Consider the following 25,936-nt stretch of genomic DNA (forward strand, 5'->3'; position numbering starts at 1 on the left):
AAATTCAATTCCCTTAAAACCATGCACAAAATACTGATTTTTGGCTTTTCCTATTCTCTAAACTACATTATACTTTTTGCTTTCTATAGTCCAATTATACCAACCTTAACTCAGTTTCTAGAATATGGCAAATAACAATTTTCTCCCCAGGCTGTTCTACCTAAAACCCCTTGCTTGTTCTCTACCAACACTCAAGCCTAGATGACCATCCTTTTTCAGTACCCCACTCTGTCAATCTTGCCCCCACCCAAGTCTCATCTCCTTTTGAGGTTTTTCCCCTAAATGCTTCCTTCTGAAAGGTGCAAATTTTTCTTAAACATACTTTTCCTAGTTTTCCAATTTTTTTTTAACTTTATTATGTATTCAGTGTTCTGCCTGCATGTGCCCCTGTAGGCCAGAAGAGGGCGCCATATATCTCATTATGGAAGCAGCTGTGAGCCACCATGTGAACTCAGGACCTCTGGAAGAGCAGCCAGTCCTCTTAAGCCGTCTCTCCAGTGCTTAATTCTCCAATTTATAATGCCCATGAAATACATGTATATGCAAACAGTATATGTACCAGTGCACATTTTCTGCATCATTTTTGATATTTCAAACTCATCCCATTATAATCTCACGTGTAAGTCTCAAACTCATTTCCTTTCCCAGACCTACTTTTTTTTTTTTTTAGATTTATTTCTTTATTATGTATACAGTGTTCTGTCTGCATATACACCAGCACTCCAGAAGGGGGAACAATGCCAGAAGAGGGCACCAGATCTCATTAGGTGGCTGTGAGCCACCATGTGATTGCTGGGAATTGAACTCAGGACCTCTGGAAGAGCAGGCAGTGCTCTTAACCTCTGAGCCATCTCTACAGCCCCCCAGGCCTACTCCTTGTATTCCATATACATATATATGTCCGCCACCACTGACTCCATTCTCTACAGATATCCAAGACACCTAGTGTCTCATTCCCCTCTCCTACCAAACTGCCAATAACTTTACTATCTCTTCCTTAAGACCTCCTTTCTTGCATATCTAATGCAGACGTCTCCTTTCTTTTTTTCTCGCAGTGTTGGTAAATATCTCCAGATGACTTGTGTTGCTGTGTCTGCCTCTTCCCAGAACATCTACCCTCCAGAACACTGTTAGTATGGTCTTTAAATAATCAATTTTGATCATGTCATTTTTCTGAAAGTCTAAGAATGTCACTTAAAGATAGACCATTAAATAAAGCCTCAAAGTTTGGTTTAATGTTTCATTGTCCTCTTCATCCACTTCTGCTTGCTAAAAACACTTTTCCTCTCTTTGTATTCCTCTCTCGTTTCTTCCAGGTAACTGAAAGCATGGAAGCATTATCTCCTCAGGAAACTTTCACTTACTTAGACATCTTTCTACTGTACTGCCAACCTAAGTGTTCTGTTCGAGCACACACACACACACACACACACACACACACACACACACACACACGTCCTTCCGCACAGGCCTATGGACATCCTGAGATGGCAGTGAAAAAAGTTGACGAGAACGGAAAGGAACGTGGAAAACAACGGATTTGGACTGGGTTTCGTTAACTAATTTTGATCTTTTCAGGACTGTAATCTGCTGAGTGGGATGCTGTCAACTCGATTGGATCTAGAGTCATCCAGGCACCAAACCTCAGGACAGGTCTGTGAGAGTTTCCAGACTGGGTTGAAGTGAGAACAGGAGCATCATGAATGGGTTGGGCTTGCAGGACTGAACCTCTGCTTTTGACAAGAGATGAACTGTGACCAGCTGCCTCACGCTCTTGCCGCACCTTCTTCACCAGGACAGTCTATACCTTCACACTGTGAGCCCAAATAGCCCCTCTTTAGTCTATGCCAGTGTTCTTTTGGTCACAGCAACAGAAAATACGGTGAAAATACGTATTCCCGCTGGATGGACACCATTTCTCCACCAGCATCCTTGTCCACAGCTGGAATCCAGAAGACACACCAGGCAGAATCGGGGGAAAAAAGAAGGCTTCGGGCGCCTGCTGGGAGCTTGGGTCATAGCGGGGCACCCTCGGACCCTGCTCCCCTCCGTGGGTCGGCCTCCCTCACAGAGGCGGCTTTGCTCACAGAGGCGGCTTTGCTCACAGAGGCCGCCCGGACCCCGCCCTCGGGCTCCACGCAGTAGACGGCCTGCCAAGGGTTCCGCGACGGTGGGGCTGAGGACGTGGGTCCCCGCGGCGGTGCATGCGGGCGCGCCCCGTCCAGGGCAAGCCCGCCGGTCCGCACCTGCCCGACCAGGAGGTCGCCGCTCGCCCGCCCGCCCGCCTGCGCGCGCCGCGCCGACCGCCCCAGGCGCTGCCCCGGACGCGCGCCGCCGGTTTAACGGTCCTGGCCCCGGGGCCCCGCCCGCCCGCCCGGGCCCGCGCCCCGCCCTCTGCCCGCGGCCGCGGCGCCCCAGGCCGCGAGCCGACTCGCGGCGAGAGCCGTTCCCCGACGGCAGCCGGGCGCTCGGCCGCCGTGTCTGGGCTGAGCGCCGCGACGCCGCGCCGGAAACCCTCCCAGGTCTTGAGGCGGTAGGTGACGGGAGGCCGCCCGCAGAGCCCGGGCGCCGGGTGGGCTGCGGGCACCGCGGAGGAGCGGGCACCGGGAGCGGAGGCACCGCAAACCCTGGGGCCTCCGAGCCGGTCCGCCCGCAGGTGCCGGCTGGTGCCGGCTGGTGCCCGCAGGTGCCCGCAGGTGCCGGCTGGTGCCCGCAGGTGCCCGCAGGTGCCCGCAGGTGCCGGCTGGTGCCCGCAGGTGCCGGCTGGTGCCCGCAGGTGCCCGCAGGTGCCGGCTGGTGCCCGCAGGTGCCCGCAGGTGCCGGCTGGTGCCCGCAGGTGCCGGCTGGTGCCCGCAGGTGAGAAGGTCCAGACTGCAGGGCACACACCTGTTGCCTGGACATCTTGTCTCAGCGATTCGTTAAACTGTGTCTTTTATTGAGAGATACCAAAACGGACAAAACCAAAATCCAAAACATAGAAACAAACAACAGCAACCAAAAGACTCTTTTGTGGCCCACCCCCTGAGTTTTTTTTAGAGAAAGTGGGAAAAATAAGATGCTGCGTGTAGCTGTTGGATAGTTTTTGATTTTTTAAAAAACCAAATAGGCCAGTTAGATTTATGGAATATAAAGTTCTTTTAACTACCTAGTAGTAGATTCTGTCGCCCGTTTGTATTTGTTTTGTTACTTTTCTTGTATTATTTTCTATCAGGACTGGTTGTCTTAACAAGCAGAGTTTGGTTTTAAGGAATACTTTGTAGTGTGGAATTTTGAAGTAGGAAATTGAATTTAAATCTTAACGAGTTTTCACATGGGATATATACGGAAGGTAAATAAAAGTGATCTTGTTTTTAAATTATACTAAAACTCTGCATCTTTATTTTGGTGGTGCTGGGAATAGAACTAAAGGCCTCACACATCCCAGCGTTAGCACTTTCCCGCTGAGATACATCCTTATCCTCAAGACGCCCAGAATTTAAAAGGGAGATTTTAATTTTAGTACTCAGCATGTCTAGCTGTGGCTGGTCTCTAATTCACTCTGAAGCCGAGGATGAGTTTGAATTCCTGATCCCAAGTGCTAGGATTATAGGTATGAGCCATCATACCCGGGTTTTTGCCGTGCTGGGAATCAAACCCAGTGCTTCATACGTGATAGGCAAGTACTTTATCACCTGAGCCACACACCCAGCCCTGTATATCTTAAACTCTGAATTATGATTAGTATGAGGAAAACATGTCATAATAAAATATTCTAAGAAAAAAAATGTAAATTGAGGAAATGGAAAGTGTTAGCATATACAATTTATTCACCAAGGCTTTAAACATGAATGTGCCATCTCCTAGTTAATTTTTCATCAATACATAAAATAATTGCATGTAACAGTGGAGTCATGCCTGAACAAATAAGCAACTTTGGAGACTGATGAATTGGCTAACTCTGTAGACTGGGGTTTCTGAACCTCATGTTTCTCGTCTGTAAAGTGGGACTAACCATTTCAACAGTTAATGTATAGCTCTGTTAAATGAAGTCACATTTGTATTTAGGATGCAGTAATATATAAAGAAATGGTGTTTTAATTTAAGACATCTATACTCGATACAGATTGCATCCAAATTTTTCAGTTTACATGCTTATTCTACTATATTTTAGAAAATTCTAGTTAATTTGTAATCTCAGAATTAATGAGGACAGCTTCTGCAAAACAAGAAAGGAACCCAGGGTGTAGTTAGTATTGGCACATGTGGAATAATAGCTAAAAGGTGCTTCCCTAATAGGCCTAATAAGTCCACTGATTTCACTCCTAAGCAACCGGTCTTTCAAGAGGATACATTTTCCAAACTTGAAAGAAATTTTATTTAGCAACCATTCTGAGGAATATATTAATAGAATGAATATTTTTGAGATATTATGTCAAATGACCTTTTAAAAATATAATGAGATCTAAGTCACAAACTGTACATTTGTATTCTAAAAGAGAACCTTCTTAGGGGCCTGCCCTTTGCTACTCAACATTATCAGTGAGATTGTTTCTTTTGCAGCTACTGTCCTTTGAAAAGTTGAGGAGATAAATGCATACCCTGGGTAGCACTGGCAGCATCAAGGAAGCTGTTAAGCTTTAGGATGAAACAGGCATTAAAAACTGAGGTTATTTTATACACCATCTTAGTAGCTAATAAATAACAGGTAAACTTCTGTTATTTTTAACCGATGGAAATTTGGATTGTGGTTCATGGAGTCCTCTCTTGATTAGCATCTGTAGCTCAGATATGTGTGGTGGTTATCTTGTAAAAACTTAACCCTCTAATTAATAAATGATGATAGCGTGTACTATGCATCATGATTTCTAGATCATCTTCTATCATGTCAGTGTGTCTGTGCAAACCGAGTTTGGTTTTAAAAGAAAACATTCATTAATATGTGTGCAACCATATTTTATAATTTCCTGATAGATGTGAATTTATCTATGGGAAGTTGTAGGTGTCTCTTTTCTACTGCCAACTGGAAGGTAGGTGGTACCAAAAGGGCTTTCATTTTCTGTTTAGTGTTTTGCAAGATCTGTAACTCCCAACTCTTGGAATTCCCCAGTTTGAATACTATGGATTTGCCTTGCTCAGCAGCTGGAAGAGACTTCACAGTCTACAGCTCAGTTTCAGCTGAGCAATGGAAAACAAGGAACTGTGTGCCAAGGTCTTCTATTCTTTTGTGTTCTGATTCACTAGTTTTATGTGGGAAGCAGGGAGGACAGTTGCTGTGTGGTATTACTAGAGTCCTCGTCAGAACTGATAGGGTGAGCATGAAGTGAAGAAATACATATTCTAGCTAATATTCACATTAGATGGCTTTTGACCCTTATTTTAAATATTCTGTATAGGAAACAGTCAATATATATTTGAGGGTTTTTCTTCCTGTTAGATCAGTGTTGTGTCATGAACAAATGCAATATTGATTTATTTAGAAGGCTAATTGCTATGTTAAAACAGCACTAGTTAATATATAAAAGCAAGATAGGCATTGATGGGCCCTGGTAGGCTTAGCCCCATACTTGAGGAAAAATTAACTCTGATATGAGTTAGCATAACTAAGAAGAAGTATACTTATTATTGAAATACTGGAATTATGTATGTCCAGACTTTTAAACAAAAGAGAGCATCTCTTAGGACAAAACAGTAATTAGTAATCATATCTTATGCTTAAGAAAATGTAAGTAGGGCTTACCATTTGCTTAAGATCATAATTAATTTTGATGACCTGTTTAAAGTTAAGCAAGGTCTGTACACCAGAATTTAGGAAGCCATGTACTATGAAGATGTTGGGAGATTTTACTTATAATAAGAAAGGTTTTTTTTTTGTTTACTTACTAAAATTAATTATGTTGTAGATAATAGGATGAAAAGATAATTGAAATACAGTTCCTGTGGCCTCAGCCAATTATTGGTATATTCAAATAAACATAATATATTTACATGATATATTTTAGCAAAAAGAATAGACCGATGGAGAAGGAAGGTAAGGAAAGCGGAATTATGATTATTTTACTTTTGACTACTTATCAGAACATTGAAAGCTGCTTTTCTTTAAGCCATGTGTTGAGACTCGAAGATATTCTGTGAGGAAATAGCAACACCTTGCTTTGGTCCAGAAAGTTTAATAGCAGGTAAAGTGAAGAGTCTGGAGACATAGTTGGATTTCCATCCATGGTGAAACAGAATAACATTCATTCAACAACTTAGTGAATATTCACCTTCACAGAGGAGTTGGCTCACATTAGATGCATTCCTGAAAGGGAGAACTGGAGTTTGATAGTTGATGGGGGACTGAGAGCGGAGGAGAGTAGAGGGTTAATATGATCAAATACATTGAATATGTGTATTAAATTCTCAATAAATTTAAACATTAATTAATAGGTAGTTGCAATGTGTGTAGTAAGTACTGGGTTGGAAGAGGTTACAGAAATGTTTTGTGAAAACATAAAAAGGCTTCTTATTGAGAACCTGAGCAGCTTAGCCTAAGTGTGGGAAGGATAGAAGATTGTCCCCCAGCATGGGCAAAGCCTAGATATCACTTCTTAGTCTGCTGACCTTGCATGATTACATTCTTTCTCCATACCTGAACTATAAAATGAGAATGACACATTAACTTCTAGTGAGTAACACCAGCATTCCTCAGTGATTTATGTAAGTTATACTATTTAGTATTAACATCAAGCTTAGGGAGTAAGATGGTTATTATCTACTGTCATATAGGTAGGTGTTGGAGGCATGATATGAATCCAGGCATGCTTACATAAAAATCATTAATTTTGAAACACAGCCAAGTAGCTCAAGATGGCTTTGGATTTAACTAGGTGTCCCATTGTGGCCTCTAACTTGCAATCTTCTTGCCTCAGCTTTCTAAGTGGTAGGATTACAGGGCATACCTCTCTTCCTGACTTCTATGAATGGTATAGAGTTATTTATAATAATATGTACATAAATGGCTTGTTATACATACCATGGATATAACCTGCTTCTATTATTATTAGTGCAGAAGATTTTGAACTGGTGGGCAATATTTTTGTTTTGTTTTGGTAGTGTCAGGTAATCTAGATCCTTGCATATGGTAGGCAATATATCTACCCTTTAGATATATTCCAAGGTATTTTTAACTCCCCCCCCCACACACACACACACAGGATCTTGTTAAGTTGTTTAGGGTGGCCTTGCAATTTTTCTGCCTTATTATCCAAGCAGTAGGGGTTACAGCCTTCAGGCATGTACCACTAGTCACATGCTCATGTTTTTAAACTTTAGGTGTATACAAAAGGACCACAGTTCAAAAGATGGCAATATTTATCTAGTTGCTCAAGGAACTTTATCCATATTTTATATTTTTAGAGGATATTGGGTGAATTAATGTTTCTTCATTAAGAAGAACCTATTTTCCACTTTTTTCTAGTATGGAAGAAAAAGTATACTATAATGTCCTCTAAATGTTATAATGTAGACATATTCTTGGTGTCACAAGGTCACATGTGGGAATCATTTACATCTATTTAAAAGGTGGTCAGAGAGATCAATTAAGAACTTCTATGGCCAGACAGTGGTGGCACATAGCTTTAATCCTAGCACTTGAGAAGCAGAGGCAGTTTGAGGCCAGCCTGGTCTACAGAGAGAGTTCAAGGACTGCCAGGGCTGTGAAATTAAGAGAGTAGATAAAACGCATGAGGAATCTTTGGCAGAAAAATGGACAGGAATCAGAGTGACTAAAACCATTAAATTGAGGGTGTGTCTAGTAAAAGGGTGTTAAAGGGAGTTGGTGATTAAAGAATTCAGGAGAACATTTTTGATACCACAGCTCTTAATTCCATTTTGGACATGTTTAAGTGACATGCCAATGATAATGTAGAAATGGAAATAACAGTGGGGCATTTAATACATAAAGGCTAAGGTATACATCACATCATATTTTCATGTGTATGTGGCTAGCTGTAAATATGAATATCAATGAGTTAGCTGAAAGGACTAAAGCTAAATGTAATCATCCGTAAATTTACAATTAAGGAGTAGAAGAGGAAAGTAATTAGAAGAGGCAGCCAAAGACATAGGAAACAATACAAGATGATAGAGTCACATAAAGTGAAGGAGGAAATGCCTTAAAGAGGGGTTGTGTAATTGTGGTGAAGACTGTAGAGAGGTTGAATATTTTGAATGAATTTCATGTATGTTTCCATTTAATGTTTTCAAATCAGTATTGTTTTTGTTCACATATAGGAAAAGGGTATAAATGGTCTTTATTATTTTGTCTAAAAGATAAAAATGTGTTTTTCCCATTAAAGTATGGAACCTCAAGGTCTTTATGACAATGGAAACCAAAAAATTGATTGGCAAACCGCTTCAACCAGCAAGACCTGTTCGTCATCTCTCTTCTTCTCCAGGTGAGTAATGGAGTATTTAATTCTTTAAGTATTAATTTATTAACCACTAATTAGTATTTGGAAGGTTAAATCATTTATAAGTAATTATTTGAGGTGGATTTTAAAAGAAGTAATAAAAATTAATGACCCCTTCTATTGGAAGAGATTACAAATGCTATCTAAAGGTAAAGAGATTATTAGTGTCTGCTGACCCTGAGTCTTCCACATCAGGCAGGGAAAGGAGAATAAGGCCTTACTTGGAAGTAGCTGACTTTTTTGTTTGTTTGCTTGTTTATTTTAATGTCTTATCGCATAGTTAACTGGTCTCTGATCAGAGAAACACCCTCCATATAAATTATTTGTACCTTGTGATTATTGTCAGTGCATAGTAATCATGTTGTATAATGTCTTTTAAAAACACAGGAAACAAAATGACCATTTTTTGTAGCAAACAATGCTTAGAGGCTAACATTACATTGTGCATGTAATGCCAGTAGGAGTTGGGGACATTCTTAAGCTGTTCAGAAGTCAAACAACAATAACAATGTAAGTAAGCCAGGACTCATGGCTGAGGTCTGTGATCCAACTACCTGAGACATTCAGGCAATAAGATTGCAAACGCCAGGCTTATTTGGGCCACAGAGACAGTTCAGGTTTGATTGGACAGCTTAGTAATAACCTATTTCAAAATAAAACCAAGGGGTCTGGCGAAATGGTGCAGTGGTTAAAGGTGCTTTCCCCCAAGCCTGAAGACCCAACTTTGATCCCTGGGACAAACATGGTAGAAGGAGAAGTGACTCCTGCAAGTTGTCCTTTGACCTCTATGTGTGTAACATGTGTACTATGGCACACACACACACACACACACACACACACACACACACACACACAACTGGCTAGAGATATAACTAATTCATAGAGCCTGGAACATGCGAGGTCCTGGGTTCAATCCCTGGTAACCCCTCTCCCAATCTTAAATATTTTTCTTTCAGTTCATGAAAGTGTTCTTGGACACAATCTTGAAATATGTGATTCCACTCTGCTAGAATGGTTTCTGTGGTCTTACTTAAGTGGCACACATATAAACTACTTCAAAATTTCATTAGTCTAGTTTGACCCACTGATTTAATGGATTACTTAATAAAGAAAAAATATACTCCTTTTATTTCTATAAAAATGAAGTGGGAAATGTAGACATGTCACCAGACTGCTCCCATTCTTGGTTCCTCCAAGAAAATGGTCATTATGTAGTCATGCTCCCTTTCAAGAGAGTTGTGCATTAACACAGACAGGTAATTTACTGGATCTTCCAGGTCACCAGTGTTGACATGTGGATCCCGTGTCCTCTGAATTGTAGAGTCAGATTTCCAGTTTATCATCGAGTAAATAGCAGCTGTTCCTTCCTGTGATCAGCTTTAAAAAATTTTATTAATTTATTTTACATCCTGACTGCAGTTTTCCTTCCCTCCTCTCCTTCCCCCTTGACCCCCCCCCCCCCCCCCGATCCATTCCTCTTCTGTTTCTGTTCAGAAAGGGACAGACCACCATGGGTATCAACAAAGCATGACATATCAGGTTGAAGTAAGACTAAGCTCCTCCCCTTGTATTCAGGCTGGGCAAGGCAACCAACCAGTATGGGGAGTAATTCCCAAGAGTCAGCCAAAGCATTAGGGATGGCCCCTGTTCCCAGTGTTAGGAGTCCCACGAGTAGACCAAGCTACACAACTGTCACATGTATGTAGAAGGTTTAGGTCAGTCCCATGCAGGCTCCCTGGTTGTTGGTTCAGAATCCAAGTTCCAATGAGCCCAGTTAGTTGATTCTGTGGGTTTTCTAGTGATGTCCTTGACCCCTCTGGCTCCTACAGTCAATCCATCCATCCTTCCTTCCTTCCTTCCTTCCTTCCTTCCTTCCTTCCTTCCTTCCTTCCATCCATCCATCCTCCCTGCCTCCCTCCCTCCCTCCCTTCCTTCCTTCTTCAGGATTTCCCGAGCTTGGCCTAATGCTTGGCTATGGGGTCTCTGCATCTGTTTCCAGCAGTTATTAGATAAAGGCTCTCTGGTGACGATTGGGGTAGTCATCAGCCTGATCACAGGAGATGGCCAGTCCAGGCTACACATCCACTATTGCTGGGGTCATCCTTGTAGATTGATGGGAGTTTCCCTTGCATCAGGTTTCTACCTGACCCCATGATGCCCCTCCCCCTCCATCAAGACATCTCTCTTAGTTCTCTTCCCCTCCATCCACCCACCAACCAGATCCTTCAAGTTCCCATCCCTACCCTTCCCCAGTCCGCCCAGGAGATTTCTTCTGTTTCCCTTTCCCAGGGAGATCCATGTGTTCCCCCTTGGCTACTCCTTGTTACCTACTGTCTCTGGGTCTGTGCATTATAGCATGCTTATCCTTTACTTTATAGCTAATGTCCACTTATGAATGAGTATGTGTTTGTCTTTCTGGGTTTGGGTTACCTCACTCAACATGATTTTTTTCTAGTTCCATCCATTTGCCTTCAAATTTACTGATGTCATTGTTTTTAACAGCTGAGTAATACTCTATTATATATTTTTCTTTATACATTCTTTGGTTGAGGGGCATCTAGATTATTTCCAGGTTCTGGCTATTACAAATAAAGCTGATTTGAACATAGATGAGCAAGTGTCCTTGTGGTATGATTGATCATCCTTTAGGTATGTATGTGCCCAAGAGTGGTATAGCTGGGTCTTGAGGTAGATGGATTCCTAATTTTCTAAGAAACTGCCATATTGATTTCCAAAGTGGGTGTAGAAGTTTGCACTCCCACCAGCTGTGGAGGAGTGTTCCCCCTTGCTCCACCTCCTCTCCAACATAAGCTGTCATTTGTGGTTTTGATCTCTGCCATTCTGACAGGTGTAAGATGGAATCTCAGAGTCATTTTGATTTGCATTTCCCTGATGGCTAAGGATGTTGAAAATTTGTTTCCCTGCCATTTGACTTTCTTCTGCCATTTGAGAATTCTCTGTTTAGATATGTGCCCCCATTTTTAACTGGATTGTTTGGTTTGTTGATGGCTAGTTTCTTGAATTCTTTACATATTTTGAAGATCATCCTTATGTCAGATATGGGGCTGGTGAAGATCTTTTCTGATTCCGTAGGCTGTTGTTTTGTCCTATTGACAGTGTCCTTCACCTTACAGAAGCTTCTCAGTTTCATGAGGTACCATTTATTAACTGTTGATCTTAGTGCCTGTTCGACTGATGTCCTATTCAGGATGTTTTCTCCAATGCATTCAATGAATTTAAGATTCTTCCCCACTTTCTCTTCCATCAGGTTCAGTGTAACTGGGTTTATGTTGAGGTCTTTGATACAACTGGTCTTGAATTTTATGCAGGGTGATAGATAATGATCTATTTGCATTCTTCTACATGCCAACATCCAGTTATGCAACCACCATCTGTTGAAGATGTTTTATCTTTTTTCATTGTATAATTTTGGCTTCTTTGTCAAAAATCAGGTGTCCATAGGTGTGTAGATTTACATCTGGGTCTTAGATTCAATTCCATTGATTTCGTCCCTGTGATCAGCTTTTGCCAGCACTCTTCCCAATCTTGATTTTGCAGGTCCAGATTCTCACTGACCCCTTTTCTCTAAGGCTGTGACATAGATGAGTGGGAAGGAACTCAAGGTAACCCTGATCTATAATTGAAGTATAATACATTTAAGATACAATGAACTAGAGGCTTGTTAGATAGAAAGCTAAATTTAAAAAATATCAATCTTGAGCTTTGACAACATATTTGCACACTTTGTACAGCTCAGGTCCTCAGAAGAATTTTCTTTTCCCTCAAATGCAGATTAAATTCCTTTGTGAAGCCTTCCTGGTACCCTCAACCAACTATGGCACCCCTGTGATTTCTCTAAAGCTCACAGTAAGAGTATAGTTTACTGTGTATGAAGTTATATGGAAATCATTACTTATGAGCTTGTTTTAGACTGTGGAGTCTTCTCATGCTTGTTACCTTTCTTCTAACAAGCTATGACATCAGAAGGTGGAAAAAATATATGTTGGGTAATGAACCATTATAAGCATTTTGTAACAATGCCAAAGATGTCAAAAACGTGTGCTTTTTAGACTATGGTATATCATTTATAGAACATGTGAATGTTTAAAATAGTTTTTCCCTCTTCTTACAGGACCAGTATTCCCTTTTAACTTTCAGAATGAATATCCATGTAACACTCAGTGCTTACAAAGTGGAGTTGGCCGAGTAAGTCTTAGAAATTATACGATTGAGCTGGGGAAGTAGTTCAGTGGCATAGTTTATGCTTATCCAGGGATTTTGTTTGTTTGTTTGTGTGTGTGTGTGTTTGTGTGTAATATATGTACACACATTATAGACTATAAGTGGCTGTATGCCAGATCTTATGTTAAGAGCATTATTCTCTTTTTTTAAAAAAAAAGTTAATATACATATATTAATGATTGTATGCCATCCATATACTTCTCACTTAGCATTTTAAAATGTAATATTTTTCCTATATTTGTTTAAAAATTTAAAAACAAAAGCTGACAATTCAAAACTCACTGTGTATTTTTCTAAAAGTAATTCCCTTTTCTAGCTACCTTCCTCAGAGCTAACTCTCCTGGCTGTTATTTTTTCCATGGATATATTTTGAATTTTTGCCATAATAGAATTATTTTAATTACTTTATTTTTTTAAAATTTTCTTTCACATCAATGTTTGTGTTGAAAAATTAAACTCACAAAGTGATACTTAGTGAACCTATGGCCCTTCCCTGGTAGTCCACTTCTTAGTAACCTAAGTAGATATCCTGATGCAGACACATCCAGAATTAAGCTGTGGGTACACATTGACAACTGGAAAGCTAGGCTAACAAACAGAGCAGGTCCATGGCTGCTGATGGAGAAAAACACTTCAGCTTACACAAACAGACCCCATCGTGAGTCTGTTTTCCTTTGATGGGTAGTTGTTTCAAGTTTATACCAGTGTAATAATGGCTCTCCAGTGCATTTTCCACTTTTTCAAGTTTGAAAGAGTCTCTGTGATAAAACAATAAACAAACAAAACCAGGGAGAGAATTGCTGTGTTAAGCAATATTTTCACAGGTGCTGGTGTAGGCCTTTGCACCTTGAATTCCAGCAGGGAGACAGAGGCAGGTGGAGCTCTGAGTTCCAGGCTAACCTGGTCTACAGAGTGTGTTCCAGGACAGCCAGGGCTACACAGAGAAACCCTGTCTGGAAAAACAAACTAACAAACAAAAATAAAACAGAAAACAATGTTCTCACCTTTAGCTCTGTTAGCTACTCAGATTATGCAATGAGGTAAATTTTCTATGTAGGGCATGGAACTCTGTCACCTAACCAAGGTCCTTATCTTGTTATTATCAGACATAAAATTTTTTCTTGCTAAGTGGTTGCTTTTAACTTTTATTTCTGTGGCTTGAGAACTAGAGTATCTTTTCATGTGTTTAGTTTGACTCATATAGTTTTTGTATGTGTAAAGATAATTGCCAATTCACATTATTGCCCATTTTTCTTGTTAACCTCTTTCTTTATATTCCTTTAAAATATATTTTGGGTTTTGATATTGTTCTTATATACACAGAAAATATTTGAAGAACATGGTCTATGAGAAAGTTGTTTCATATTTGGGAGTTTGGGAGTTTCTGAAAAGAGATGTCATATTTTTCTTTGTATTTCCAATTCAAACCACAGTGCTCCTATTTCATGGGTACCCTGTGTTCCTTAAGTGACCTTGTTCATTAGAGTGATTGTTAACTAGCATCTTTGTAAGAATTAGAAGAAAACCAAATTATTGAAAAATTACAAGATGGTTATATTTTGTTCCTATTTGTTAAAAGTCCACATCAGTATGACGAAGGGCACTCCTTTATGTGCACACCCTTCATAGCTGTGTATACGAGCACCAGTCCTCAAAGCCCACTTCAGCTAGCTCTGGTCTGGCATTTGGCTTACTCACTAAACTCATCTGGTCTTGTCTTTGACTGTAAATCTAAACATGATGATCATGCTTACCTTTGTATGATTATGACATTTATGTCATGGAACATATAATCAATTTGCAAAAACTTTTAGTAAGTATTCTTTTTACAAGTATGAAATATTTTAGATAATGAAATATTTTAATATGAATAGGCATGAAAAAGTATAATTTTCCCTTTGATGTTAGGCCTTGCTTTGAAGTAGCTGTTTCAGAGTTAATGATCATCCACTAAAATTTCAGATGTAAGAAACAATTATGTGTATTTATTTGTGCAAAGTGTGTGTATGTTTTATAACTCAGTTAGTGTTACTTGTATGTGTGTGGGTGTGGGGTTGCTTAGTGGGTCATGAACATCTTATCAGTAGCTGAGCCTCTAAGAGAAAATAACCCCCTCTCTTCCAGCTGCCATTAAAGCCAATAGTCCCCATCTGGTCCTGGAGCTCATGTGCCCCTCTGCCTCCATGCTAGAATGCTGAAGGGCTCAATTGTGTGCAGGTCTTATGCAGCTAGCCATAGCTTCCCTGAGTTCATGTGTACAATGCCATATCCAGAAGCAGACATCTCACAACATCTTTCTGCTTATATTGTTTTCACTCCCATCTTAGGGATATTCCCTGAGTCTTGAGGGGTGGGAGAGATACTGGTATTCCATTTAGGGCTGAGAAGTCAGCATTCACTTTGACCAGTTATGAATCTTTGAATTAACTACTCCTTATCCTATCAGGATGTGCTTAGTTAACTGCAGAACATGCATGCCACTATTTCACTACTAGTCACATCTCAATACTGGCAAGTCAGTATTGCATAGCACATGGGATTATCACTGTATCATCAGAATGAAAGCTGTATTTCTGTGACCAAGGATGAGAGTATTACTAGTTAGGAGTGTAGGCATAAAGATTTGGAAAGACTTAGACATGTCCATTTAGCAAAGCAACAGTAGTAAACTATCCTTGTAGAGTATATTACCTCACAAGCCACGGGCTTTTGACCAAGTTTGCAGCGCCAGGCATGAGTTCCCGTCTGTGAGATGGGCCTGAAATCTTAACAGAACATGGTTAGTTAACTGTGTAACATGCATGCCACTGTCTCAGTGCTGGTCACATCTTCACTGGCAAGTCACTACTTTATAGCATGCAGGGTTTATTAATGTGTAAGATCATTGATTGTTTGCTCCACAGTAGCCTGCAAAGCATCTTTTGGCACTATAAAGGTAGCCATAGGGGAGGAAGTATTCAGGTCAGTTCCAGTTTGATGCCTTTGTGTCCTACAATCAAATATATGGTTTCAGAATCAGAGTCTTACGATCTAGTTGTGTTGAGTAACCAAGACAATGGCAATAACTATATTGTTTTTGGGAATTCTGCCCCCTCCCTGCCACGCAACAGCTCACAGGTGAGCTGAGATTGACTTGTCTTCCTCTGTACCAGGCTGACCTTGAATTCACAACCCTCCCACCTCTGCCTCCTGAGTGCTGGAGCTGTAAGTGTGCAGCAGAATACCAGTTTTCTGTTGTTCACTTTAAAAAGCAAACTTATAGTTGGAGTTTATTAGTTAGCTCCAAGAATTCTTTAACATTTTAGGCCTTACAAAATGCCTCTGGGTGGTAAAACAAAATGTTATATAAACGCTTCAGTCCCAAGTTTAAAAGTATGTTTTTTTACTCCACAGTGTAAGACAAATGGAATGCAAGCCTTTTCTCAAGGTCTTAATGAGCAACAGCAACACCAGTCTCCAGTTAAAAAAGGTACACTTTTGCTAAAATTCTCAGCTTTAATCACAGAGTATCCTCAGTATTCATATAAGGTTAACTCTCTTTGTTATTTTCCTCCCTATCTATACATAAGAATTTTATTATATTTTAGGTTGATTCATTTGTATTAGTAATTACATTGGTTTTTCTGCTCTCAAAGAGACACCAGAATAACAGTTATTTCAATGAGATGGAAGGTTATATATTTTATCAAAATTTTCACTGGGTGGTTTGTTTGACTGATTTGTAGTATACATACATACATACATACATACATACATACATACATACATACATATGTGCATACATACATATTCTCTTTCCCTCCCTCTCTCTCCTCTCCTCCCTGTTCCTGCCCCTCTTCACTTTTAGTGTTTGACCCCGTCAGATCCCAGACACCTGATTTCCAGTGTTTTTGCCTGCGCCGAGACAAGGAACACGTTGTCTCAGTTCCTTCTTTCAGTGCTCAGCATTTTCATTAGATGACTCCCCACTTGGCGTGTTTCTCTTTTGGTGCTGTATTTTAGGATTAGATGGGGGAAAAAGACTGTCCGCTCTTACGAATATATACTCTTGGTCCCTTCAGGGTTTGATACTTTTATAACTTTTGGACTTTTGATCAATTTTGAGTTAATTTATGGATCTATTGTGAAATTAGAGTCCAGCTTCATTTTTTTTCCATGTAGCTATTCAGAGTTAAAGACACATTTTCCTCCTGGGAACCTTTATTGGGAATTAGGTGATATGGACATTGGTGTTTATTTATGAACTCTCAGTTCTAATCCTTTTATTTTTACCTTATGCTGGTGTCACACTGTTTGAGTACTGCAGCTTTGTAGGAAGTTTTGATTGTTGGAAGTATAAACCCTCTAATGCTGTTCTTTTTCAAGATAGTTTAAACTATTTGGGGTTCATTGAAATCCATATGTTTTTAGGATCAGGTTTTCCATTATGTAGTAGACAACACTAACATTTTGGTAATGATGGCACTGAATCTGTAGATTACTTGGGGGGACTATCACCATTTTGAAATACCATGTCTTCCAGTCAGTGAGCAGGTGTGTGTTTCTTCCAGCTGCCATCTCTTGTCCTGGGAATGCTGGTCAAACAGGTTAGGTTTTCATGAAGTTACAGAGTTCAGAGAAAGGTGATTCTTCCAGGTGTTTACCAGCTTTTCCCCAGCTTGGCTCTTTTCCATGATGTCACTCAGGCTTTTCCTCGGTTGTCACCTGTCTTCACTCACCATCTCTCTTTGCTCAAGCACATTCTTCAGAAAATTTAGGAAGAAGGGTGTTGAACAGGTGTTTGAAAATGGCGTTATTCCATTTTCACACAGGAGTGATAGTCTGGCTAGATAATTTCAGTTGAAGATAAAGATACTGTAGGGCCCTTGATATGGAATGGTTTTGCACATTCTTTGGTAGTTTTTCTCCACTCCATCTTTCTCTCAGTTCCTTTTCTAAAGCCCCTATTTGGGTCTGTTATTAATAGCATCAGCTCTCTCCTGTGTTTTATATTTCATCAGTCATTCTTTACCTTCTGAACACCCCTTCCCGCCATGCGCACATGCTCACCTTGCTAATAGCTTTTCTTGTTCTCTTTTCCCCTGGGGAAGCACAGCCCAATGTGAAGTTAAAAATCCTTAGTTTTCAGCCACTTGGCCATTCCCATCCACGAAATTGATCCCATCCTATGAGCTGTACTGTTTAAAGCAGCAGCTATCCAGTCTCTTCCTCATTATCCAAATTTAAAAATCTCAGAGAATCTATTACTTAGCAGTTTTACCTCAAGATACAATGTAGATATTATAGAAGTCACCATTTTAAGTGGGTAAACTGTCTTCTTGCTAAACTGCAGAATTGTGTAAGCACCACTGCATTTCCACCACAAAACATACTCATTTGTTGCACATTTGCCTCATTCCCTATTTCCACACTCAAGCAGCGAATACTAACTGCTATCTTTTTCTATTGTGTATTACTTTTTTATTTTTCTTGAAAAGTGGTGGGTTGGAATTTCACTACATGGCTATACAACATTTTATTTATCCTTTTGCATTTTAATGTTTGATTGTTGTTGATATTGATTGTTTATATAAAAAGTTATTGTTTGGATTTTTTTTTATTTCTCTGGGGTAGAAGTTGGGTTGATGTGCCATAGAAGAGGTAGATGCTTAATTTCATCATCCCGTTTTAGAGTGACATTGTAGCTAGATGCATCTGTGACTCTAATTGTTTGAAAACACTTGACATTCATAGCTCATTATTATTATTTCAGTTGCAGTAATTCTAATAGACTCTAATTTTCAAATGGCCATATCAAGGAAATTTAAAACCTGTGTTCAAATATGTATACAGCCATTTGATCATGTTGAATGTTGGTAGGAAGTTGCTCATTCTATCTCTGTTTTATAATTAATGCCTGGTAAGAACTCCATTATTTTTCTAGACAGTGGTTATTTGTAGTTGTTTTTTGTTGATTAATCAATCTACTGAGATGATAGTAAGAACCAGCTTTGTCTTTAATTGTTTTACTTTGTCTTTGGTGATTGTAAATTCCTTTCTCTTACTTTGGGTTTATTTAGTTTGTCCCCCACCCGACCCCAGCATTTCAGTATAGCTTATTATGTTATTACTTGTATATATTTATTTTCTTAATGATATGGTTCCTGATAAGGTTCTTATGATTTGTCTCCACAAACCTCTTATTGAGGCTCAATTCCCCATTATAATAGTAAGGAATGGGGGGGACCTAGTCTTTAAAATAGATTAATTCCAGTCTCTCTAACATGCTCACGCCTCTTATGCTAAGATGCCTCCTTGCATGTTAAGATAAAGTCAACAGTTCCTTCCTTCCCAGATGCCATGGTGTTTGGATTTTCCAGCCACCAGAATGATAAGCTGCTTTTCTTTCCCAACTACCTAGAGTCAGGTATACTGTTAGAAAAACACAGAAACAGAACAAAACATTTCTTTATATGTTTTATGTTTTAAGACATGTTTAAAACATACATGTGTCATTAGTTGAGGATTTTGTACAATGTGCTTTGATCACACTCACCTTCCTCTCACAACTCCTTCCAGGTCTCCCTCATCCCCCACTTCCTACTCATCCAATTCTGTGTACCTTTACTCTTCGAAACTCATTAAGACAAATGTCTGCTACCCCAATATTCTTAGATATATAGTATTCTACTGTACTGTGGTCAATTTATCCGGAGCTATAATCTGGGAGAAAAATTATTAACATTTTTCTAACTAACAGTTGCCAAGAGCTCCTCAGCTAGGGAAGGGACTTCATGCACAACCCCCTCTCCACGCTGGGATTTGGTGTGACTTGGGCTTGTACTGGTCTTGTGCAATGCTGTCATAGCATGTGAGTTCATATGAGCCCTTCTGCCCTTCTGTATCAGGAAGACACTTTCCCTGTAGTTGTCTACAGCCTCTGGCTTTTACACTCTGTCTGATAACCTCTTCTTCTTCAATGATCTCTGAGCCTTTGGAAGAGGAGGTGGAGTATGTCTGCCCCATTTAGGGCTGATCATTCTGCAGTGTCTTATTCTCTGCACCACAGCCAGTTGTGAGTCTCTGTGTTCATCAAGTAAATAGAAGCTTCTCTGATAAAGGTTGAGAGATGCATTAATCTAAGTCATTAGCAGTCACTTTAATACTGTGTTCACTTATCCGAATGAAAGTAGTAACTTTAGGGATGGCCGCTTGGTATTGATAACCAATGATCTTCTCTGGGAAGACTACTTCTCCGGCTCTTATTATTTCTTACCAGTAGTTCTTCCTGTAGGGTTAAAGCCTGTTTGCTTTCCTCTGTTGATGTTAGCATATCTATGGGTATTGTCCTTCAAAAACAATTTTTTAAAGTAGTAACTTCTCCGTTATGGCCTATGACTTGTTCAACTATAGGTACTTGGCCCAATAACGGTGCCAGGTGTGGCTTTCATGTTGTAGAATAGGCCTTCAATCCAATCTCAAAGTGATTGATAATGTCTGTTATGTTTATGGTACTACTGCCACAGTGGGCATGGCTTGCCAGCCTAGTCATTATTGTGGCTCCCAAGGTGTGAGATAAGTGGGGTAAGATTGATGGTTAACTTTTCTCTGCTTGTAGTGTTCATAGCACCTTCCGGTACTATGAAAGCTAGCCAGTAGGGTAAAGCTTCTAGATCAGTACCAGCTTGATTTCTCTATGTTCTATGACTCAAATATGTGTCTTCAGCAATAGAGTTGCCCCAAACCTTTGATGTAATAAGAATTTGTTCCCATTGAAGCTGTTTCAGCCATATTGTACATATTTGATGAAGACTTAGGTTTTACATTTACATGCATGAAATTTTTGCCTGAGTATATGTATCAGGCACCAAATGTATGCCTGATGCCTGTGGAGGCAAGAAGAAGGTGTCAGATCCCTTGAACCTGGAATTACAGACAATTGTGTACCACCAAGAGGATTCTGGGAACTGAACCCAAGTCCTCTGCAAGAGCAGCAAGGATTTTAACCTTTGAGCCACCTTACTAACCCCACTCTACAAGTTTTAAATGCTGTATTTGAATTGTTCACTTTAAAATATTTTAATTGTGTCTTATGAATGTATGTTGAAATATATTATTTGACTTGTTAGAAATTTGAGATTTTATAGGTATTATTATAGATTTATAATTTAATTTTGTTATTATATAGACTTTAATTTATTAAGAATTGTTTATGGTCTGACTTATAGCTGCTATCTGTATATTGTACCAAATATATTAAAAAGGAACTTTTTAGGTTTTTTTTAGGTGTCATGTTTATAATTTAGTTAGATAAAATATTTAATTATGCTCTTGAGATCACTGCTGATTTTTGTGCTTAATTTTCTTACTTTCTGAAGGAGAGTTTTATAATACTTGATGTTATTGTCTAAGTTTCCCAATTTATTTCTGTTAAAGTTGCTTCATGTCTTCTAAAAGTCTGTTACGTTTGAGAAGATAGCTAGCAACTTCCGATTTCTTATTCCTAGTCTTGGTATAATATATATCTATATATAAAATCTATACCACATACATATAACACACACATATATACACACATACACAAATATATGTATATATACCTTTCACACAAATGTATTTGTTTAATGTGTCATTTGCAGGAAGTACAGAGTAGGAAGAAGGTCTTCTTTACCCAGTGTCAACTTGTATGCATTTATGCAATGCTTTTCAGAGGAGTCAGAAAACTATGGCTGGTGTATCAAATGCTTCTTTAGAAACAAAATTTGTTGAAAATAGAGCCATACTCTTCATTATGTATTATTAGTGGCCACTTCTGTGCTATGACACAAAATTGAATAGTTGTAACAGGTTGTATGATTCCATGATTCACAAATATTTGTTAGCTGAACCTTCCTAAGAGAAGTTCTGTTTTTTTTTTTTAAGAGCATTCACATTTAAAGTGATTGTTGATATACTTGGATTTAGGTCTATTATTTTATTACTTGTTTCTGTTGATAATAATAGATGGTTTTTTATTTGATTTTTTTCTTGCCTGCTTTTAGATGGTTTTGTGTTTTTCATTTTATTTTTATTTATTGACCTGATTTCTGATTACCTTTTCTTTCTTAGTTATAATCTAGGGATTATAATATCTAAACTTGTTAACCTTGTTACTTATTTTTAATATTGTACTATTTCAAGTATATGGTGAGGATACATTTCTGGACATGTATTCAGGCCACTCTATACATCTATAATTTAGAGACACACCAGACCACATTAGAACTTTAGCCTTTAACAGTGACACACATATGAATACAATTTAGAGGAAAGATCATGAGTCTGCTGCACTTGGCCAGTTTATCATTTCTTGTGCTCTTGCGTTTGAAGAGCAAAGTTTCCATCTAGGATCATTTCTTTTCAACTTAAATGACCTCCTTTAGCAGTTCTTGCTGATCAGGCCTGCTAGTGAATTCATTTGCTTTCCTTTATGAGAGAGTGTCAGGAGAATTCCTGTGGGATTTTCTCTCCACACTGATAAGAAATATGTCAGTTCTTTTCTTTTAGTTTGTTTAGAATATTACGTCCATTGCTTTCAACATTAGCATATGGTCAATATTGATGATAGTTCTGGATGATTTATGAGGAGAAATTGGCAAATATTTGAATAGTTGGTTGCCTTAAAGATAGGGACCCTGTCTTGGAACTCTTTACCATCACCTAGCATAATTCTTGATATACAATAGTCATATAATAAATGTTTTTGAATTAGTTTGATTGTACTAAAACTACAGTATTGATTGAGATTAGATAGGATCATAGTGGTTCCATTTGGGCATGATCTGAATATTACAATAGATATTAATAATATCCATTGGCATAGTCAACAGATATTGCTGCTGTTATACTTTATAATATTAGGTCACCTTGCTGTACCTGAGTAAGCCCTGTATTACATATTTTTCCATCTGGTTCTTCTTTCCTTTTTTCCCTCCCTTGGCTTTCTTTCTATGTGAAAGGAAAATTTGATAACCTTTTTTCCCGTATGTTTTCAAAAGATACTGCCTGCCACTTAATAAAATAGTGGACAGTTTAGAGACATACAAAACCAAGTTGAAGAGTTATCTAGAATAGTATTGTTTTATATTTATGTTTAAATTTTACTATCTACAGAGAGAATTAAATACAGCAGAGATTTCTTGTTGAAGCTTTCAAGTGTTTCCATCTGCAGAAAAAAAACCAGACTTTCTGCCTGATCATCCCATTGTACTTCAAAAACCAGTGAGTCATTTGCTGATTTTTTTATTGCACAATTGTGTCCCAGGTGTTAGTTTTTAACATTTTTAATTTGATTATTATGGATTAAGAATTTTGACATTCTACATTGTAAAGTAATGGTAGTACCAAAAGCACAATAATTTAAATGTACCTATGTAATCAATCATAAAATAATCATCATTCTACTTAAGAGATAGAACAAAATAATTTTTATTTTCTAAATGCTAAAACTCTTCAGCTGAAAGATTATAAAATATCATCTTGCAGCCCAAGTTTTTGCTTAGTTTTCAATTAACTTCTATAATCTACCTGACATTTGGAATTTATTTTATAACAATATGAAGTGCGAGTTGTTTTAATTTTTTTCCTGTGTGGATATCTAGTCATCCTAGCAATATTTAAAGAAAGGCAGTACCCTGACACCTTGTGGCAATGTGTCCCGAGCCTATTTGTATGCTTCTATTCTGTTCAATTAGTCTTTTTTTTTTTAAAGTACAGACCACTCATGTTATCTCTTTAATTTGCTACTTAGTCCTTTACATTTCCATGCCAAACCACCAAATATAGAAAAATACACACAGTAGTATATAATGCACCCTGCTGGATGCTTATAGGAAAGGACACGGGTTTTCCTATTATACTTGTGGTAGAGACAATTGATCAAATTGTTGCTTCATTCTGTATATTTCTAGTTCAAGCATGGGAATTAACTTTCCTTGAACTTCAATTTTGTAATTGAAGATGAGGCTGATGATTTCTGTGTGGCTAGGATTAAATCAAATAACATATAAAAATACAAATAATGTGCCTACCAGTCATTTTGCTTTCCCTAACTTCTTTTCTGTTCTTTTTCATCTCTACTAACTTTTGCTTTTTTTTTGGCTTGTTCTCAAAACCACTATTTGCTTTAGATAAAATTATTATTTTTTTCTTTTTTCATTAAAAATTTTTTTCTCTTATATATTACATCCCAACTACAGTTTCCCCTCCATTCCTTTCTCTGAGCCCCCCAGCATACTCTTCCTCTCCCTAGATCCACTCCTCCTCCATTTCCTTTAAAAAAAAAAGAGTAGGCCTCCCAGGGATATCAACCAAACATGGCATAACAAGTTACAATAAGACTAAGCACAAACTCATGTCAAGACTGGACGAGGCAACCAAATAGGAGGGAAAAGGTCCCAAGTGCAGGCAAAAGAGTCAGAGGTACCCCCATTCCCATTGTTAGGTGGCCCATAAGAACACCAGGCAAGTGTCCTTGTGTCAGGATGGAGTGTCCTTTTGGTATATGCCTAAGAGTGGTATAGCTGGATCTTGAGGTAGATTAATCTCCAAGTTTCTGAGAAACCACCATACTGATTTCCAGAGTGGCTGTACAAGTTTGCACTCCCACCAGCATTGGAGGAGTGTTCCCCTTTCTCTACATCCTCACCAGCATGTGCTGTCATTTGAGTTTTTGATCTCAGCCTTTCTGACAGGTGTAAGATGGAATCTCAGCATTGTTTTGATTGCATTTCCCTGATGTCTAAAGATGTTGAACATTTTTTTAAGCATTGCTCAGCCACTGGAGATTTCTCTGCTGATAATTCTTTGTTTAGATCTGTGCTCCACTTTTTAATTAGATTATTTGGTTTGTTGATGTCTAGTTTCTTGAGTTATTTATATATTTTGGATATTAGCTCCCTGTCAGATGTGGAGTTGCTGAAAACCTTTCCAATTTTGTCCAGTTGGCAGTGCCCTTTGCCTTCCAGAAGCTTTTCAGTTTCATGTATTGATTGTTGTTCTTAGCGCCTACACAATTGGTGTTCTGTTCAGGAAGTGGTCTCCTGTGTACATTCAAGGCTATTCCCCACTTTCTCTTCTATCAGGTTCAGTGTATCTGTTTTTATGTTGTGGTCTTTGGTCCATTTAGACTTGAGTTTTGTGCATGGCAATAGATACAGATATAATTGCATTCTTCAACATGTTAGCATCCAGTTATTGAAGTTTTTTCCATTGTGTATTTATGGCTCCTTTATAAAAAAAATCAGCTGTTCATAAGTGTATATATTTATGTCTGAGTTTTCAATTTCATTCCATTGATGAACCTGTATGTTTTTATGCCAATACCATGTGGTTTTTATTAACATAGCTAGGTAGTACAGTTTGAAATTAGGGATGGTGATACCTCTGGAAGTTCTTTTATTGTTTTAGCTGTTCTGGGTTTTTGTTTTTACATATGAAGTTGAGTGTAGTCCTTTCAAGGTCTGTAAAGAATTGTGTTAGAATTTTGATGGAGTTCGCATTGAATCTGTAGACTGCCTTTGGTAAGATGGCCATTTTTACTATGTTAATTCTACCACAAATCCATAAACATGGGAGATTTGTCTATCTTCTGATATCTTCTTCAATTTCTTTCTTTAAAGATTTTGTTGTTGTTGTATAAGTCTTTTACTTCCTTGCGTAGAGTTACTCCAAAATATTTTAATTATTTATGGCTTTTGTGAAGGGTGTTGTTTCCCTGATTTCTTTCTCAGCCTGCTGGTCCTTTGTATGTAGGAGGGCTACTGATTTTTTTTTTTTAATTAATCTTGTATCCAGTTCTTTCACTAAAGGTGTTTATCAGCTGTAGGAGTTCCCTGGTAGAAATTTTGGGGTCACTTAAGAATACTATCATGCCATCTGCAAATAACAATACTTTGACTTCTTCCTTTCCAATTTGTGTCCTCTTGATATTCTTTAGTTGTCTTATTATAATTTTAAGATGAGACTCAGCACTGTAAATTTGCCTGGAAAAACTCCACTATAGGGTATAGAATACTTTCTCCTTTTCCTCTTTTTGGAATTTTAAGTCTTGAAAATTCATACTATTTTCAATCATGAGGCTGGGATGATGGTTCATTGGACAGGAGCACTTGGTGCACAGTCATAGAGACCTGAATTTGAACCCCCGGAACCCATATAAAAAGCTGGGTGTGGGTGCATATGGAAATAGGGGGTTGCTGACTGTCAGCTGAGTTCCAAGTTCAGTGATATACCATATCTCAAGAGAA

The 25,936-nt window shown here is 38.6% G+C and overlaps 1 protein-coding gene across 1 annotated transcript; it reads left to right on the forward strand.

The window, feature by feature from the left end:
• Positions 1-2,204: 2,204 nt before the first annotated feature.
• LOC118577475 (translation initiation factor IF-2-like) lies at positions 2,205-22,905 on the forward strand. The gene is made up of 5 exons (XM_036177670.1): positions 2,205-2,533; positions 8,316-8,414; positions 12,562-12,635; positions 16,065-16,140; positions 22,803-22,905. The coding sequence occupies exons 1-3, from the start codon at positions 2,205-2,207 to the stop codon at positions 12,578-12,580; spliced, it is 447 nt and encodes a 148-aa protein (XP_036033563.1). The 3' UTR covers positions 12,581-12,635; positions 16,065-16,140; positions 22,803-22,905.
• The last annotated feature ends 3,031 nt before the right edge of the window (positions 22,906-25,936 follow it).

Source organism: Onychomys torridus, chromosome 2 (genome assembly GCF_903995425.1).
Source record: "Onychomys torridus chromosome 2, mOncTor1.1, whole genome shotgun sequence".
Classification (NCBI taxonomy): Eukaryota; Metazoa; Chordata; class Mammalia; order Rodentia; family Cricetidae; genus Onychomys; species Onychomys torridus.